The sequence below is a fragment of the Protopterus annectens genome, chromosome 3.part0, assembly GCF_019279795.1.
Source record: "Protopterus annectens isolate FY-2018-M chromosome 3.part0, PAN1.0, whole genome shotgun sequence".
Classification (NCBI taxonomy): domain Eukaryota; kingdom Metazoa; phylum Chordata; order Ceratodontiformes; family Protopteridae; genus Protopterus; species Protopterus annectens.
Genome location: NC_056731.1, coordinates 446,659,738 through 446,675,967, shown reverse-complemented (window position 1 = coordinate 446,675,967; position 16,230 = coordinate 446,659,738). Strand labels below are relative to the sequence as shown.

General features: G+C 44.0%; 1 protein-coding gene across 2 annotated transcripts in view; it reads right to left on the bottom strand.

Moving 5' to 3' along the window:
• CUL1 (cullin 1) overlaps positions 1-16,230 on the bottom strand; it is a 3,347,782-nt gene that overhangs the window by 2,836,690 nt on the left and 494,862 nt on the right. For both annotated transcript variants that reach the window (XM_044064870.1, XM_044064871.1), the window contains exon 5: positions 4,563-4,613. In XM_044064870.1, the coding sequence (XP_043920805.1) occupies positions 4,563-4,613 (51 nt within the window). The remainder of the gene's footprint in view (positions 1-4,562; positions 4,614-16,230) is intronic.

The following is a 16,230-nucleotide window of genomic DNA, read 5'->3' as shown; positions in this document are numbered from 1 at the left end:
TGGCTCTCCCAGTGGAAATGCTCCCTCATGGTATGCAGGGTTTCCCAAAAGAATAATCCTCAGGAGGAGAGGCTGAAGGGATAGATTCTTCAGCATCAGAATCCTCATACGGAGGAAGGGAGTATTCCTGCTCAGAGAAGGAGTCAGAGGAAATGGAAACCTGATCAGAAGATTCACATTCTGTCTCTTGCCTAGGCCTCTTATCAGGAGGGGATGGGAACCCCTGATCAAGGTAATTAGGTCTTCGGCCATTTTGAGCATCTGTTTTTTAGGCATGGAAGTCTGTCCAGGAGAAAGCTGTACTTCTTTCTTTGTCTTTAGAGCTGCTTTGGTCTTTGAAGCTGAGGTTGGCTTAACATACAACTGTGTAGGTCTGAAAACAGCCTCAGAAGCCGATGCCTGCTCAGCGGCTCCGGACCCATCTGAGGGGATAGTTTCCGAGTGTCCAATACCTTGAGTATCCAGAGGCCTAGTTGGCTCCACGTGGGAGTCGGCAGCGGGCGTCAGGGGCTGCGAAAGCACCTCACTGAGAACCGGCGAACCAGCAAATGGCTTAACGGTAGCCTCTTCGTTGGTTTTGGACCTCGGATGCCTGTCCTTTTCTTTTTCTTTGCGCTTTTTGTAAACTCCGGTCGTCGGCTGTTCAGACAGCATTATATAATTGAATCTGCAGCCAAAATAATGAAAGGCAAAATCATACCTATGCTTAATAGTGCGTTGGTTAAATCTAGCGCAAAACTGACAGCTAACAACGTTGTGATCAGGGCCTAAGCAAGGAATACAGTAAGAATGAAAATCCTTATGAGGTATTTGCTTTCCACAAGAAATACAATTGTTAACTTTTTCTGACATCGGTCTGGAGTAAGAAAAAAGTTTTCCCAACGGGATACTTAGCTGTAATGAAGACTTCGGATCTGAAATTCGTCTTTGAAAATCTCAGGAGTCAGCCGACTGGCACTTGCGAACTGCTTTTGCTTCAGGCACCGCGCGGCAAGAAAGACTGAAAAAAATGGCATCGGCTGCATCTTTTATACCCCTGGCGCACTGACGTCATGGAAGAGGCGACAGCAACCGATGCCGGACCAAGACTTTGGAATTCAGGCCGACTAATGACTGCAACAGTGAAACATGATGAACATCATATGCCCACTGCAGAAAGGGTTTTTCTATCCTTTTCATACCTGGATAAAGTTTCTCAAACTTTAAAGCCAAAAAGGGATGATCCGTCAAAGGGTGTACTGACAAATGAAGACTTGAATGGCTCGCAAATTCACACAAGCACATCCAGATGTGTCTCCTTATGGTTATGCCTGATCCTGTTGTTCTAGTCGTCCCTTCGGCTGCATGTGCTATGAGTCTCATGGACGAATTTGAAATGGACTCTAGGGTGGTCAACTGAGAAGCAACCTTATCTTGGACTTCTTCAGATACGGCTCCTGCAAGAGTGTCTGATAGCTCTTTAATCAAATCCTTTGAAGTCTGGTGAAGTGTGCCATAAAGTTGAAAGACTGTAAAGCAAAGGTTGATGAATGTAAACTTGCTTGCCAAACCTATCATCAGAGACTCTCTAGTAAGAGGATGGATAGTGGAACTTTCCTCTGCCAGTTCCTTTTTTATAGCCGCCTCTGCCACCATGGTATCTACTGCCATTCCCTTTGTCCAAAACTGATGGTCCTTGGGTCCAGTTAGAATTCTGTCTGGTCTCTTGGGGATGGGTTCTATGGTGTCAGGAGCCTTCCACACCTACTGCGAGATCAACTTAATAAGCTCGTGAGCAGACAGAGTTACCCAAGAGGGAGATGGTAGAGCCCCGAAAGCCTGCAATTACAGTAACTTCTCCAAAGAGGGCTTTTGGGACATCCAGCCACCCCCCTCTATTTAAGGATCTCAAGAAAGTAAAGGAGACATCTTCCGGGGGACCCCTCCCCTTCATCAAAATCAGTGTCCTTTGCGATGGATTCCTCTGTGGAAGCTAGGTGTTTCCTCTTCTGAGGAACCTCCTCAGTGGGATAATCGGGAGAGGTATCAGAAGAGGACAAAAACTGAATATGTGACTCCTGCAGCTTTGGCACTTGCTGTCCAGGTGTTGAGACTGGCTGAAGCTCTGGATGAGGAGGAGGGGATGGGGAACTGCTCCAGCAGGGGAGGAGCAGACAATGCCCACAGTGGACAAAGCTTTCTCCATGGCCTGGAAAGCTGATCCCCCCCAAAGAGAGAAGAAAGTCAGGAACCGAGAAAGGATGCCTTGGAACCGTGGCCCCTCACCACTCTGAAGACCCCAACCCCAAAGCCGAATCTGGGGTAGAGCTAATGCATGCCAAAGTCCCAAGATGCAGAGATTGTTCTGAAAACACTGGAGTCAAGTTGAGCCCTCCCCCCCCCCCCCCGAACTGAATGGGTAGCCATGACCTCGAGAGTTCTCTGGATCTGAAAGAGTCGTAGAATTCACAGTAGAAATCGTAAATGAACAGGGAGATCTTGTCAGAACAGAAACGGTCAGTACCGGGAAACTCAGAGCTGGGATCTCCAAGGCCTCGGAAGAGGTCAGAGAAGGAAGACTAGCTGGGGTCATAGAAGGAAGGGTTATGGTGCCGGAAGGGGCTGGAACAGAGGACACACTAGAGAGTCCCATTCACCACAAGGAGCTGATCCATCAACCTCAACACATCCATTCCTGTCAGACTCTTGGTGGAACAAATTGACTGGGTACAGGGGGATTTCAGTCCTTCCAAAAGGGGACTAGGTAACTGACCTGCAAAAGGATCTACTGATGGGGAGTATCTGGTCCTAGGACAATCAAAGAACAAAAATTCAGTCTTTTAAGTTGGATCCAAAGACAACAGTGCCAAACTGGAAGACGGCACTAAGATTGCCAGTTCTACAGACTGGTCTTGGGTCTGTGCCAATAACTTCGGCACCGATGGAGGAGACATTTCCGGTGCCAATGTCAGCACAGATGTATCCTTTGAAGTAACTGTTTGTTCCGTACTGGTAGAGGGTACTAAAGTTTTAAGTCTTTTGGTCGTCAGTACCAAGGGAGAAGCTGGCACAGATCGAACCCTCTTTTTAGGTTTGTCAAGTTTTGAAGACGTGAAAGACGAGGAAGGGGAAGAAACATCCACTTTTATTTTCACTAAAATGACCAGATAAGGCCTCCTCAAAAGACAATTTTATCATCTCCTTTAACAATAATTTATTCTTCCTTTCCATTTGGTGCCGATGTCAGCACCGAAGTATCCTTTAAAGTAACTGTCAGTTCCGTACTGGTAGAGGGTACCAAAGTTTGAAGTCTTTTGGTCGTCAGTGCCAAGGGAGAAGCTGGCACAGATCGAACCCACTTTTTAGGTTTGTCAAGTTTTGAAGATAAGAAAGACGAGGAAGGGGAAGAAACATCCGCTTTTACTTTCACTAAAATGACCAGATAAAGCCTACTCAAAACAAGATTTTATCATCTCCTTTAACAATTTATTCTTCCTTTCCACCAGGGCACGGTGACTAAAACCATAACAAATGGAACAATCTTCATGCAAGTGCACTAGGCCCAAGAAGTAAACACAAAGAGAATGCCCATCAGAATTGGGCAATTTACAGCTACACTCCAGACATTTCTTAAAACCAGAGGTACCTTTACCTTTATCAGCCATGATTCAAACAACAAGAATCACCTGTGCGCGCACACAAACACAGTGTAAGGCGAATAAAATTAAACCAATTAAGTAGACAGACATAGGGGAAAGAAAGGGGTCTACCAACAATGGTATAAAGGAGTACTCGAAAGTACAGAAAGCTACTAGCAATGGTAAGACTACAGAGAAGTGTAGAAAGAAAAAGCGTTAATTAGTACTATTAACTAGGAGGAAAAAAGGGGGGGGGGAATAAAGACTACCAATGATAGTGGCACAGAGTACACCAAAGTGAATAAGGGAAAGCAAAGAATATATGTAAATAGCTATTGGAAAAAGAGTAGGCTACAGAGAAAAAAACACAATGATATTAAGCAGAAAATCCTTATAACTACACAAAAACTAGAAATACAAGAGAGAAATAACACTTAGCTTGAGAGATCGTTGGTGATGTGTCTGTTACAGGAAAGTGGGAAAAAAGATCTGGAGTAAACTGGAGAGGAGCATTCGGGGTAGGAATTAAGCTCAAGAGTTTATGGTTCTCGCAGGCTGTAGTAATGGCCGAGTCGGTTCTGATATTCGGAACCATATCCATATGTCAAGGATAAATGAAGACTGACAACATCAGATTGGATTTTAACTTACACTGACTGCTAATGACACTTCATTCACTACAGCAGGGTATATAACAAACTAAGCAATGTGATGCACCTTGCACCACAGCAAAGGGAAGTCACAATGTAAGGACTTCTCTGAAAAATGTTCAGTTGGGTACAAAAAATGTGTATTCTAACACTTATTCAGCATTATCAGCCTACAAATGTCATACTGCAAGTTGCAAGGTTCTTTTGGATAATCAAGCATACACAAACATTTAAAAGTGCAAGAAAAATACCAACACAAACTGGGATGCATAAAAAAGCAACATTCATTACTTGCCTGTTTGTTTAATGGCTTAAACAAGCACTCTCGCCACGTCACCAGGGCAAGCTGCAAGTGGAGAATACAAGAAAAGTTTAAAATAAAAAAATTAATTTACGCCTACAATCACTGTATTACTAAAACTTATACAGCATGTGCATGCAAAACAATAACTGAAGGCAGACACTTTGATGGTGGCAGTAGTCTTTCTAACCCAAGAACTCATTCCTTGGACAGCTTTGTAATAGCAGTCCATTCTTCTCTGCTATGATGCTGCTAAGTACTCCACTTTCTACTCATGAGGAAAGCAAATGACACAGCTAAGTCACAACTCCTCAGATGCAATGTGAACTAGCAGTGTGCAAGACATTAAGTTACAGCTATCATTCCTGTTAACTAAACAACTCTACTTGAAAAAAAAAAGTATCCAAATGTGTTTAGTTCTGAAGTGTACTACTGTTGCCTTACACTGCATGTATTGAAAACCTACCAACATATTCACTTCTCCTGCAGTCACAGCCTTCATATTAAACTTCAGCACAGCTGCAGTGTTTGGAAAAACTGTGCACAGATGATAAAGACAGCTGGTTACAATTTGAATTGCATTAGGAAAAGTAAACTGATGTTGTATCAGCCCAAAAGTTTTTTTTTTTTTGGTCTATCCTCCTTTACCTTGTGTTACTCTGAAGAGAAAGACTTGAGTAAAGCCATACAGCAACAAACCCACCCAAATGACTAAAAAGGCAGATGTAGCCCAGGCCCCAGGGCTTGGTGTCCTGATATAATATGTGTGTGTGTTTTCCTGGAGAAGCAAAAAAGGTTCATTTCTGGCACAACCTACATGTGGACTGAATCCAGAAATAGTTCAATATCCGATCATGAGGGTCTGCTTCTGTTCTACTTAGTTACCTTCTCCTAGGCTGGAATGGAACATACCCTAACGTCAGACACCAACCTTTAATGGTCAGATGCCCGGAAGGCAAGACTGGTCCCAAACACTTGTCAGTACAGCATGTGACTGTTGTTCTGCCTGAGATAGGTTTACCCTGTTTATCCTCTACGAAAATCACAAAAAATTGCTCTGCTCTATTAGGGCTTTCGCAGTGTCCCTGGGCTTATGTTTTGTTAAAGGCTTTTATGGCCAGGTAAACTGCTAGCAACTCCTTTTGGTTGATATGCAACTTTCTTGGCAGTGGGGATCAAATGTCCTGTACTGTCAGGAGACCTAAGTGGGCTCCCCACGCTATGTCTGGGTTGTCCATAGTAATAGTCTTGTCTGCTTCTAGCACAGTGAAATTAGCTCCTGGGTTCCTTTGTACAGTGTTCTTCCACCACAGGAGTTCTCTTTTCAGGCATGGAAGGTGGGTCAGCAGGGTTTTCATAGGTTGGGAGTGCTGTCCCCAAACAATTTTTTAGAAAACACTAAGTTTCCTCATGTAACTTTGCACATGATGCCAATGTACCCCATTAACCTCATAAATTATGTTACAGTGATGAGCTGCTTAGGAAGCAGACCTATCAGGTAGACTGTCAAGAACACAATCTTGTCTTAGGGGAAAAAAAGGCTTTCTGTTGAACAGTATTCCATGATGGCTTCCAGGAAGAGGATGGGTCTCCTAGTGCTCTCTTTTTTTGGGGACTAAATACTCCTTAAGTAGAAGCCTTTTTCTTCTTGTTCTGGAGGGACATGTTAAATGGATCCTTTCTGAAACAGTTCCCTGACAGGAGATTACATACTTTTTTGCTCTTTTGGTGGTTTTGAAACGTTGGCTGTTCAAAATGCCTTGAAACGTCAAAGAAGGATGGAATTCCTCCAAACTGAAATGACAGTACCCCTCCACTATGATGTTGAGGACCCATTGCTCTCTGGTGATTGATTTCCACTGGTTTAGGAAGGAAAGTCTTCCTGATAGATATCTGAAAGGGGTAAGGGAGGGAAGGGTAGAACTTGGTCACAGTTGCTCTCAGTGCTGGTTGGGTTCCTTGATGCTCCCTGCCCTTTGAGATTGTTCTGTTTGCCATCTCCTAGATTGTCTTGCTTTTTTACCATGAGGAGGTCTCATCTCATCTTATTTAGGTGATAAAGTCCAAGGTATTGAAGGACAATTTCTACTGTACCTTTGGGTCGGTGACTGGTAAAAGTCCTTCACAGTTTTAATTTGCTTTCCTGTTTGGTCCAGTTTCTCAAAAATATGTTCAGCTGACAGACCAAACAGGAAATCCTTGTCCAATGGGGCACAGTTCAGCCTTTCCTTTATCTGACAAAGGCTGGGACCTGAGCCACACATGTCTGCAGATAACAGAACCTGTAGTAGCTGCCTTGCAAGACGCATCTCATCATAGCCACATTTTAAGCAGTGGTTACAGACTTGTAAAGCTTCTCTGACAACCTCCTGTATTACCTTGGATAAGGCTCTAACAGCAATAGTGTCTACCTTAGCTAGCCATCTGTCTTGAAGAGATTCAAGGTACTTAAGCAAACATAATTAACAATTCAAAGCTCTCATTGCCAGAGTGGTAGAGGTATAAGCTTTCCTACCAAATCTGTCTAGTACTCTGCTTTCCTTATCATTAAGGCACCTCTGATGGTCCTTCAGGTACACCTTTAGTGGATTCAGTGGAGACAACAGAAAAAGCTGCCTCTAAATACTTACAGAGGTGCTCATGAGTTTCAAGCACTCTGTAAAACATTTCTGGTTTCCTTGGAACAGGGGTAGAGAATCAGGTTGATGAGCTGTGTCTTCAAAGACTTCATCTAATACAACATGCACAGAAGAACAGCCAGTGGTCTGGGTGAAGGTAAAATTAAGAGTTCCCTATAGTGGGTCTGGGCTTGGGAGAACTGCTTGCTTTCACCAATTAAAAGCCACACTCGATATATAGTATCCCCAAAGGAAAGGTCCTGGAAAAAGCAGATAGCATGTCAAGAGTATGGGTAGGTTTAAGGTGGCAAGTGTCCACAGTAAGACAGTTCCTCCTCATACTCAGAGCTAGAGGAATCTTCCACTTCCTGAAAAGCTACTTCCCTGCTCCTTTTAGATGTAGAGACCTCAGAGGTGGATGAATAAAATGGCTTGTGGATTTCATGAAAGCCATCAACTCATCTGCTATTTTAAGGTCGTCTTTGTTTTTGGTCCGAGTACAGGTGATGGTGAAGCAAATGAAGAAATTCACTACAGTTTTGTTGTCTGTTTTACAGGAGTGACTGGAGGATGTGATTATCTGACCTCAACTTTGGATGGGACTTGAGTAGTCAGGGAAGTCATGGAACTTCAGAATATGAGGCCTACAGAAACAGTTCATACCTGGCTGATGTGTAAATCCTCATGGTAATCGAAGGTAGGCCAGAAGCCATGTCGGACTCCACTGGGGTCCCACCAGAGGTTTCAGACCTAGAAGTCACTGGATCAGGGGGTTGCAAAGGCATCTCACCTGAATCAGTCGACTTAAGACATGGGTCCTTAGCCTTTTTGTCTTTCTGCTTTTTTTTTTTGACAGAGGCTAGCAGACGCCACAGTCTGAGCAAGCCCTGCGGTAGCAGTGGATTGCAACGCCAGTGAGGAAGCTGAAAATGACAACTCCATATGAACAGGAAGCACCTCAGCCCAATGTTTCGGAGTTTTTGGACAGAATTTTGCAGAATCAGGTGTGTCGTACTTGGGCCACAATGAATGAAAGTCTATGTGGGATTTACTTCCCACACTTCAAGCAATTGCTTACTTTTTTGAACATTAAATTGAGAGAAATTTCCCAACAGGTACTTATCTGCTGGAAGGAGAAGGAGGACCTCTGGAAAACACGAGCTGACAGAGTAGTGAACAAATATGATGCTCATCATCCTGCAAGGCTAAACAGAAATTAAGATGGCAACTACAGACGCTCTTCTTATACCCTGACTTTCGGATGATCAAACATCAGTCAGCTAAGGATGATGCAAAACTCTGGAAATCGGGCTGGTTGCAGGGTTTTGCAAGACAGGAAGACCGAAGAAACAGTGCTGCAACACTGACTATGAAGAACATGTGATAATGTGACCCAGACACAAAAAACCTTAAGGAAGGCCAGAAATCTGTATGAAGAGGGATGCAATAGGCATCTTTTAAATGTAGTGTTACCAGGAAAGTTGAATGAGGAAGAATGGTAAAAGGTTGTGAAGTGACACCATTTTGAATTTGGATATCACAAACAGTTCAGGAAAGAAAGATTCAGAACCGTCTCCAAAGCATTTTCTTTCTTTGGCACTAAACATCTGAGCAAGACCCCTTTTCCACCTGGGAAGGGCGTACTGGTTCGATCACTCTCTGGGAAAGCATGTGATATACAGGTGAAAATAGAGTCTGATCTGGATGATCTTGGAAAGGAGGAATTTCCTCTCATTGACATCAGTTACCTTGATGAATGATCTTCAGTACCTATTTGTCTGAAACTATCCGTTGCCGTAGAGAAAAACTGGTGGGAGGTTGGCATAATGGTTAAGGTATTTGCCTTATAAACCAAAGGTGCAGGGTTTGGTTCTCACACGGGGTAATTGGCTAGGCTTAAAAATGGCCCACAAAGGCAGTTAGCCTAGTACTAATCTATGAAACCTATGAGTGCAGCACACCCTTTAGGGTTGGGAGGGTAGCCTAATGGTTAAGGTGTTTACCTTACAAACACAAGGTACAGGGTTTGAGTCTCACGAGGGATAACTGACTAGGCCTAAAATGGCTTGTAAGGACAGTTAGCCTAGTACTAACCTATGAAACTATGAAATGGAGATTCAGACTTTCTGGAAAACAAAATGGTATGCCAGTGGGGGGGTTTAAAGTCTCAAACAGTCATTCTGACTTCTTGGGCTGTCGTTGGTTTTGGGAGTTTCCAAAATTCTTCTTGCTTCTTGGAACCCCCATGCCAGTTATTAAATATGTCTGTTTACGTTTAATTTGTTGAAACTGTTTATTTTGTCTATTACCAAAAACTAGATGTTAAAGAATCATTTGGAAAAATGAGGCTGAAAGGCTGTCTGTATCAGCTTAACCCTTTTGTCACATGTTTTGATCACATCTGAAGCAGAGGGGCCCAAAAGCAATCTCTAGTCCAAAGGAGAACTTAAAATCTAATTTTTATTGTCACCTGGGAGGTTCTGAAAACACAGCCATGCAAACCTCCTCAGAACAATACCAGTAGCCATAGCCTCTGAAGTAGTATCAACAGTCACACATACACTGTATATAATGGAGAGTGACTTGAGCTGTTGTTGTGTCTTTCGGATTATCCCGGTTAGGGGTCGCCACAGCGGAACTCCGGTCCGCTAATGTTTGGTAGTGGATTTTTACGTGCCGAGTTACCAGCCCTGATGCACAACCTTCAACGAAGGCACGCTCATTCACACATGTCTCCACACAGAAGACGGTCTAGCTGAGAATCGAACGGGACAACGTCTTGCTGTGAGGCGACAATGCTACCGCAGCACCACTTGAGCAATACAAGAAATTTAATTATTTAAGGCAGATTTTTCCTCACAAGAATAAAATACAGAAAACATTTTCCTCATACTTTCACAATTAGTCATGGCAAACTAACACAGTCTGACAATTAAAAATTCTGAAAATCAAAGTTGCAGAAGCATATACTTTTTTCCCCATACTTATCTTCCCATCCTTATCAGAAAGGGTAGGATTGTAATGAAGTGCTTAGAGACAGGACTAACTAAAGTTATAACTCCTGGACCAAATTTAGGAAGCGTGTATAAATACTTAAAAGACAGAATCTTTATACATCCCCCATCTGCCTTTTCAGGAGAAGCAGGCTGACTGTTGGGAAGATTGCAGACAGTGAATAACATAGCCTGCAAAACTGACAGAACTGATGGAATGGGTGAAGGTTCTGGAGATTCTTTCTGTAACAGCTCATAGTTTCTTTTGAAGGACTGAGAAACCTCAGTGTTCCCCCACTGAAAACACTACCACTTTCCAGAAGCAATCTCAGATAGAGAGAAATGCCCACAGGGAGAATCACAAAAGTACAGTTGTGTATACTTACCATAAATGTAGATGTTCGAGTGTATTCAATGTCACATTTGGGTTATCTGCTTGCTGTAGCCCTCAGTCGGCCTGATTATCAAAGTCTCGGGTCCTGCGTCGGTTGCTGTCTTATCTTCCATGACGTCAGGTAGTCAGGGGTATAAAGCATGCAGCCGATGCCATTAGATCAGTTTTTCTTGCTCCAGTTGTCAGGTGCCCCCATAATGGGAAGCAATTATATACAAGGTTACACCTCCCAACAAAAAAGCAAATACACCAAAAAGCTTTAAGCATAGTAAACAAGAATAGAGATATAGTCAAATAGAAATAAGGGGGCTGGAGGGAGGGTAACCAGGACTGCAACTGTGAATACACACTAACATCTACATTTATGGTAAGTGTACACAACTATACTATGTTCTTTGTGTTTCACTGTTGCAGTCATCACATTTGGGTAGATTCCCAAAGCTAAGGATGGGAGGAGGTAATTAGATAGCATTAGGACCAGCTATAAGGTCCTGCAAGTCTGGAGTGGCAAAGCCAGCTCTGGATTTAGAAAAAAATTGCAAGTGGTAATGCTTGGTGACGGTATGTAAAGAACTCCAGGTAGCAGCTTCTAGGATGTCTCTGGTAGGGACACCTCTGAGAAGGGCTGTAGAGGTAGATGCACCCTGGTTGAATGTGGTCTTATCCCCTGTGGGGTAGGTTTTCCATGGTGCTTATAGCAGAAATTAATGCAATGACCTATCTATTCAGAAATGGTTTGCATTGAAATAGCCTTCCCCTCTGCCCCTGCAACAAATGCAACCAGCAGCTGTTCAGATGTCCTGAGAGGTTTAGTCCTGTCCAAGTAAAATCTAAGTTGTCTGTGCACATCCAAGGAATGCAGTATTCATTCCCCTTTGCTCTGTGGATTAGAAAAGAAGGTTGGCAAATGAATGGACTGATTAAGGGCCACACTGGATACCACCTTGGGTATGAAGGAGGGATTGGTCCTGAGGGACATCCTGTCCGCATGAAAGATGATGAAAGGCTCCACAACCATGAGGGCCTGTAATTCAGATACCCTTCTTGCTGAAGTTATGGCTAGAAGGAAGGCTGTTTTTCAAGAAAGGAATTTCAACTCTGTATTTGCAGCTGGCTCGAAGGGAGGTAGAGTGATCTTTTCCAATACAAAGTTAAGGTCCCAGGCTGGAGTAGGGGCTCTCCTGGAAGGTCTTCAGTTTTTGGCCCCTCTGAGGAATTGTTTCAACAGTGGATGAGAGAAGAGGGGTGGTTCTGTATTGTAATGAGCTGAAATGCCTGAGGCAAGAATTTTGATGGTGGAAAAGGAAAGGCCCTTGTGAAGCATCTCAGTTAAGTATTGAAGAATCTGTGGTAAATTGGGCGCTGCTGTTCCCATCCCTTGAGTTTGGCTCCAGAACAGAAACTTTTCCATTTATCAGCACAGGACTTTCTAGTACTAGGCCTCCTTGCCTCCAGAATGACATCCATCACTTGCTTACTGAGGGATGGATGCGGAGAGATCATCTAATTAGCCGGGCTGCTAAGTTCAGGGTTTGAAGCTGTGGGTGCAGAATCTGCCCCTCCTGCTGAGACAGCAGAGCAGGGGTCTGGGACAGATGCCATGGTGCCAGCAGTGACACACTGTGCAAGAGGGGGTACCAGAGTGGGCGTGGCCAGTCCGGTGCAATCAGTATTGTCCCTTGGTTTGTCCTGTCTGATCTTTAGTAGTACCTTGGAGAGGAGAGACAGAGGAGGAAAGACAAACTGATACATTTTTCCAGGTGAAAGACAGGGCATCCACTTTCCAAGCTTGCTTGTGGGGCATCCTTGTGCAGAATTTGTCCAATTGGTAGTTCTGGAGGGAGGTAAACAGGTCTATCTCTGGGATACCCCATTTGTTTCTCAACATGTTGAATATCTTTGATTCCAGTTTCCACTCGTGTAGGCCCATGAGGTTTCTGCTTAGGTCGTCTGCCAGTGTATTTAGATTTCCTGGCAGGAATTGAACCTGTAGGTGCACTTGGTAGCTAGCTCAAGGCTGTGTTCCACAGAGCCCATGGCTAGTCTGCAGAGAGGTTATGAGTGGGTTCCCGCCTGCTTGTTTATGTACCACATAACAATGGTGTTGTTCGTCTTTACCAATAACTGTTCTGGAAGAATGTGGTCCTTGAAGGCTGTCAGAACATACTGCACAGCTAACATTTCTTTTTGATTGATATGCAGGTGCATTTGACTTGGGTTCCATTTGCCCTGAATGCACTGCCCTGCCAAGTGAGCCCTCCATGCATAGTCTGATGCGTCTGATAGGGTTTTGGCGGCAGGGGGTAGAATGAATGGCAGTCCCTTGCTTTGGTGGCAGGCCTCTGCCCATCAAAGGAACTATATCAGTAGACAAGGTATGACAGGAATCATCACTCATTCTAGATCCTGAGAATGTTGATACCACTGTAGTTTCCTCATATGCAGTCTTGCATATGAAATTAGTAGAATGCAGGAGGCCATGAACCCCAGGTTTTGCAGAATTTTCCTTGCAGATATCTGGGTCTTTGTGGCCAGTAGTTTGAAGCAGGCTGTCAAATGGCCTACCTCACGCCAGAGAAAAAAGTTCATCAGGGAAGTTGTATTCAAGCTTGCTCCCAGGAATACAATTTGTTGGCAGGGTACAAGATGTGATTTCTTTTCATTTATGGTGTACCCCAGAGAAGTTAGCAAATTCTTTACAAATGCCAGATGATTTAATAGTATGTCCTGTTTTTCTGCCTGAATTAGACAATCGTCCAGGTATGGGTATATTTGCTTGCAAAATGCAATGACTGGAGCTAAGCACTTTGTGAATACCCTGGGTGCAGTAGATAAGCCAAAAGCAGTGCAGAGAACTGATAATGCATGTTGCCTGCTCTGAAGCGCAGGTATCTTCTACAAGATTCCCTTATTGGGATGTGCAAGTAGGCTTCCTTTAAATCCAGTGTTGCCAACCAGGCATCTTTGCCTAGCATGGGAAGCAGCTGATGAAGAGTTAGCATCTTGAATTTTGGGATTACCAAAAATGTGTTTAGGATAGACAGATCCAGGATAGGACATCAGGAATGGTCTTTTCTGGGTACCGGGAAAAGTCTTGAGTAGAAACCTTGCCCCCATTCTTCTTCTGGAACAGGTTGAATAGCCCTGAGGCTTAAGAGAGAGAGAACTTGCTTTTGAGCCTCTGCCCACTGATTTGGGGGTAGGCCTGCCCAGCCGTTTGGGGTTGGTAAGGAGTGGAATTGGAATCTGTATCCCTAGGAAACTATATTTAAAACCCATTTGTCCTGGGTAATGAGTTCCCAATTTTTTGCATGCAGGGTAATCTTTCCCCCTTAAGGAACAGTCAGATAAGCAGGGCTTGGAAGGTTTAAAGTTAAGTCAGTGAGACAGTTTACCATAGGGGGAGTCTTACTACTCCCTGTTTTGGAAGTGGGAGCCCCCCACGGCTTAGGCCTGTGAGTACCTTGGGACTGAAGCCTGGGTGTTATGCTGGTTCTGGGTTTGGACTGAAAAGGCATGGAAGAGGGAGGAAAGGACGAATTCTTAGAGGGCCAATGCCTACTAAATCTGGGAGGTTGTACTTGCAAGAAATCTTTAACAGTTTGCACAGATTTAGCTTTTTTCCTCCATTTTTTAAGCACTTTTTCTAATTTGTTGCCAAACAGGCGGTCTTGGTTTAAGGGAGCATCCAGTAATTTAGCTTTAACATGATCTGGCAAAGATTGCTCCTTAAGCCAAGTATGCCTTCTAAATACAGACCCAGTGACAGCAGCCCTACAAGATGCCTCTAATGAATCAAAACCACAATGCAAAGTATGTTTTCCAACTTGTTCAGCAGAATGCAGTAAATCCTGTAATTCTTTATTTTCAGCACAGTCAGGAATCAGCATCATTTTCTGTTTAAGCAATCCAACAACATGCTGCTGATACTTTAACATATGAAACTGGCAGTTTAAAGCCCTAATGGCTAAAGTAGCAGAGGTGTATACCTTCTTTCCCCATATATCCAGTACCCTGGAATCTCTATCAGAGGGAGTAGGATTTTTGGCAGCAGTAGCCTTAATGCCCTTGGGTCCCTGTGAAATGGTCTCAGGATACCCAGTAGGATTTTTAAGGAGGAACTTGTGAGAGTCAGGTACCCTGCAATACCTATTAGGTTTTCTGGGAGCAGGAGGAAAAAAAGAGTCAGGGGTCAGGCTAGATTCCGAGAAGGCATCATCTACAATATCCAGTACAGGAGGAATACCTAAAGGCCTGTGCTGAGGCAGGACTAAGAATTCTCTTAGCCTCTTTTTGGAATCAGAGTAATCCTGGCTTTCCCAGTGGAAATGCTCCCGGAGAGTATGTAAGGTTTCACCAAAAGAGAAATCCTTTGGAGGGGAAAAGTACAGTTGTGTACCTACCATAAATGTAGATGTTAGAGTGTATTCACTGTTGCAGTCATTACTCTTGGGTTATCCTGCTGGCAGGCTATCCGCAGTCGGCCTGAATTCCAAAGTCCAGGTCCGGTGTCGGTTGCTGTCGCCTCTTCCCTGACGTCAGTGCGCCAGGGGTATAAAAGATGCAGCCAACGCCACTTTCTTCAGTTTTTCTTGCCCCAGATGTCAGGTGCCCCCAAAAGGGTAGGCTAAATAGATTATGCCAATAAACATGCATGCACTAAAGTAAACATTTCCTTCATCTACAAGCAAATATACCACATAGGTTGCATAGAACAGAAAAGTACAGATAAAAACCCAGGAAATGAAAGGGGACGGTGGGAGGGTAACCTGGACTGCAACAGTGAATACACTCGAACATCTACATTTATGGTAGGTACACAACTGTACTACGTTCATCGTGTTTCACTGTTGCAGTCATTACTCTTGGGTTGAATCCCAAAGCTGAGGATAGGTGGCTGGGCTAAATAGGATTAGGAGAGGCTATGAGGCCTTCCAGAACTGCAGTGGCAAAAACTGCTCTGGATTTAGAGTAGAGAGGTAAGTGGTAGTGCTTTGTAAAAGTGTGCACTGAACTCCCAAGTTGCAGCCTCCAAGACATCTTTGGTTGGTACTCCTCTGAGGAAGGCTGCTGAAGTGGCTGCTGCTCTGGTAGAGTGTGGCCTAATGCCCTTAGGCACTGATTTGCCATGCTGTGAGTAGCAGAAATGAATGCAATGACCTATCCACTTAGAAATAGTCTGTTTTGATATAGCCTTTCCTTGTGATCCTGCAGCATATGGCACTAAAAGTTGCTCAGTCTTTCTGAAAGCTTTAGTTCTGTCAAGTAGAAGCGTAGCTGTCTGTGTATGTCCAAAGAATGCAGAAGTCTCTCACCCTTGTTCTGTGGGTTTGGATAAAAAGGTAGGCAAGTGAATTGTTTGGTTGAGGGCCACACTGGACACCACCTTAGGCATAAACATAGGGTTTGTCTTCAGAAAAACCCTGTCTGGATGAAAAATGATAAAAGGTTTCACAGCCATGAGTGCCTGTAACTGAGACTTGTCTTGCAGAGGTTATTGCTAGGAGCAGAGCTGTTTTCCAGGATAAGAATTTTATATCAGCTGTTGAGGCTGGCTCAAAAGGAGGCAGTTGAGGCTGGCTCAAAAGAGGCAGTGAGAGTTTTTCCAAGACATAATTGAGGTCCCATGCAGGTATTGGTGCTCTCCTTGGGGGCCT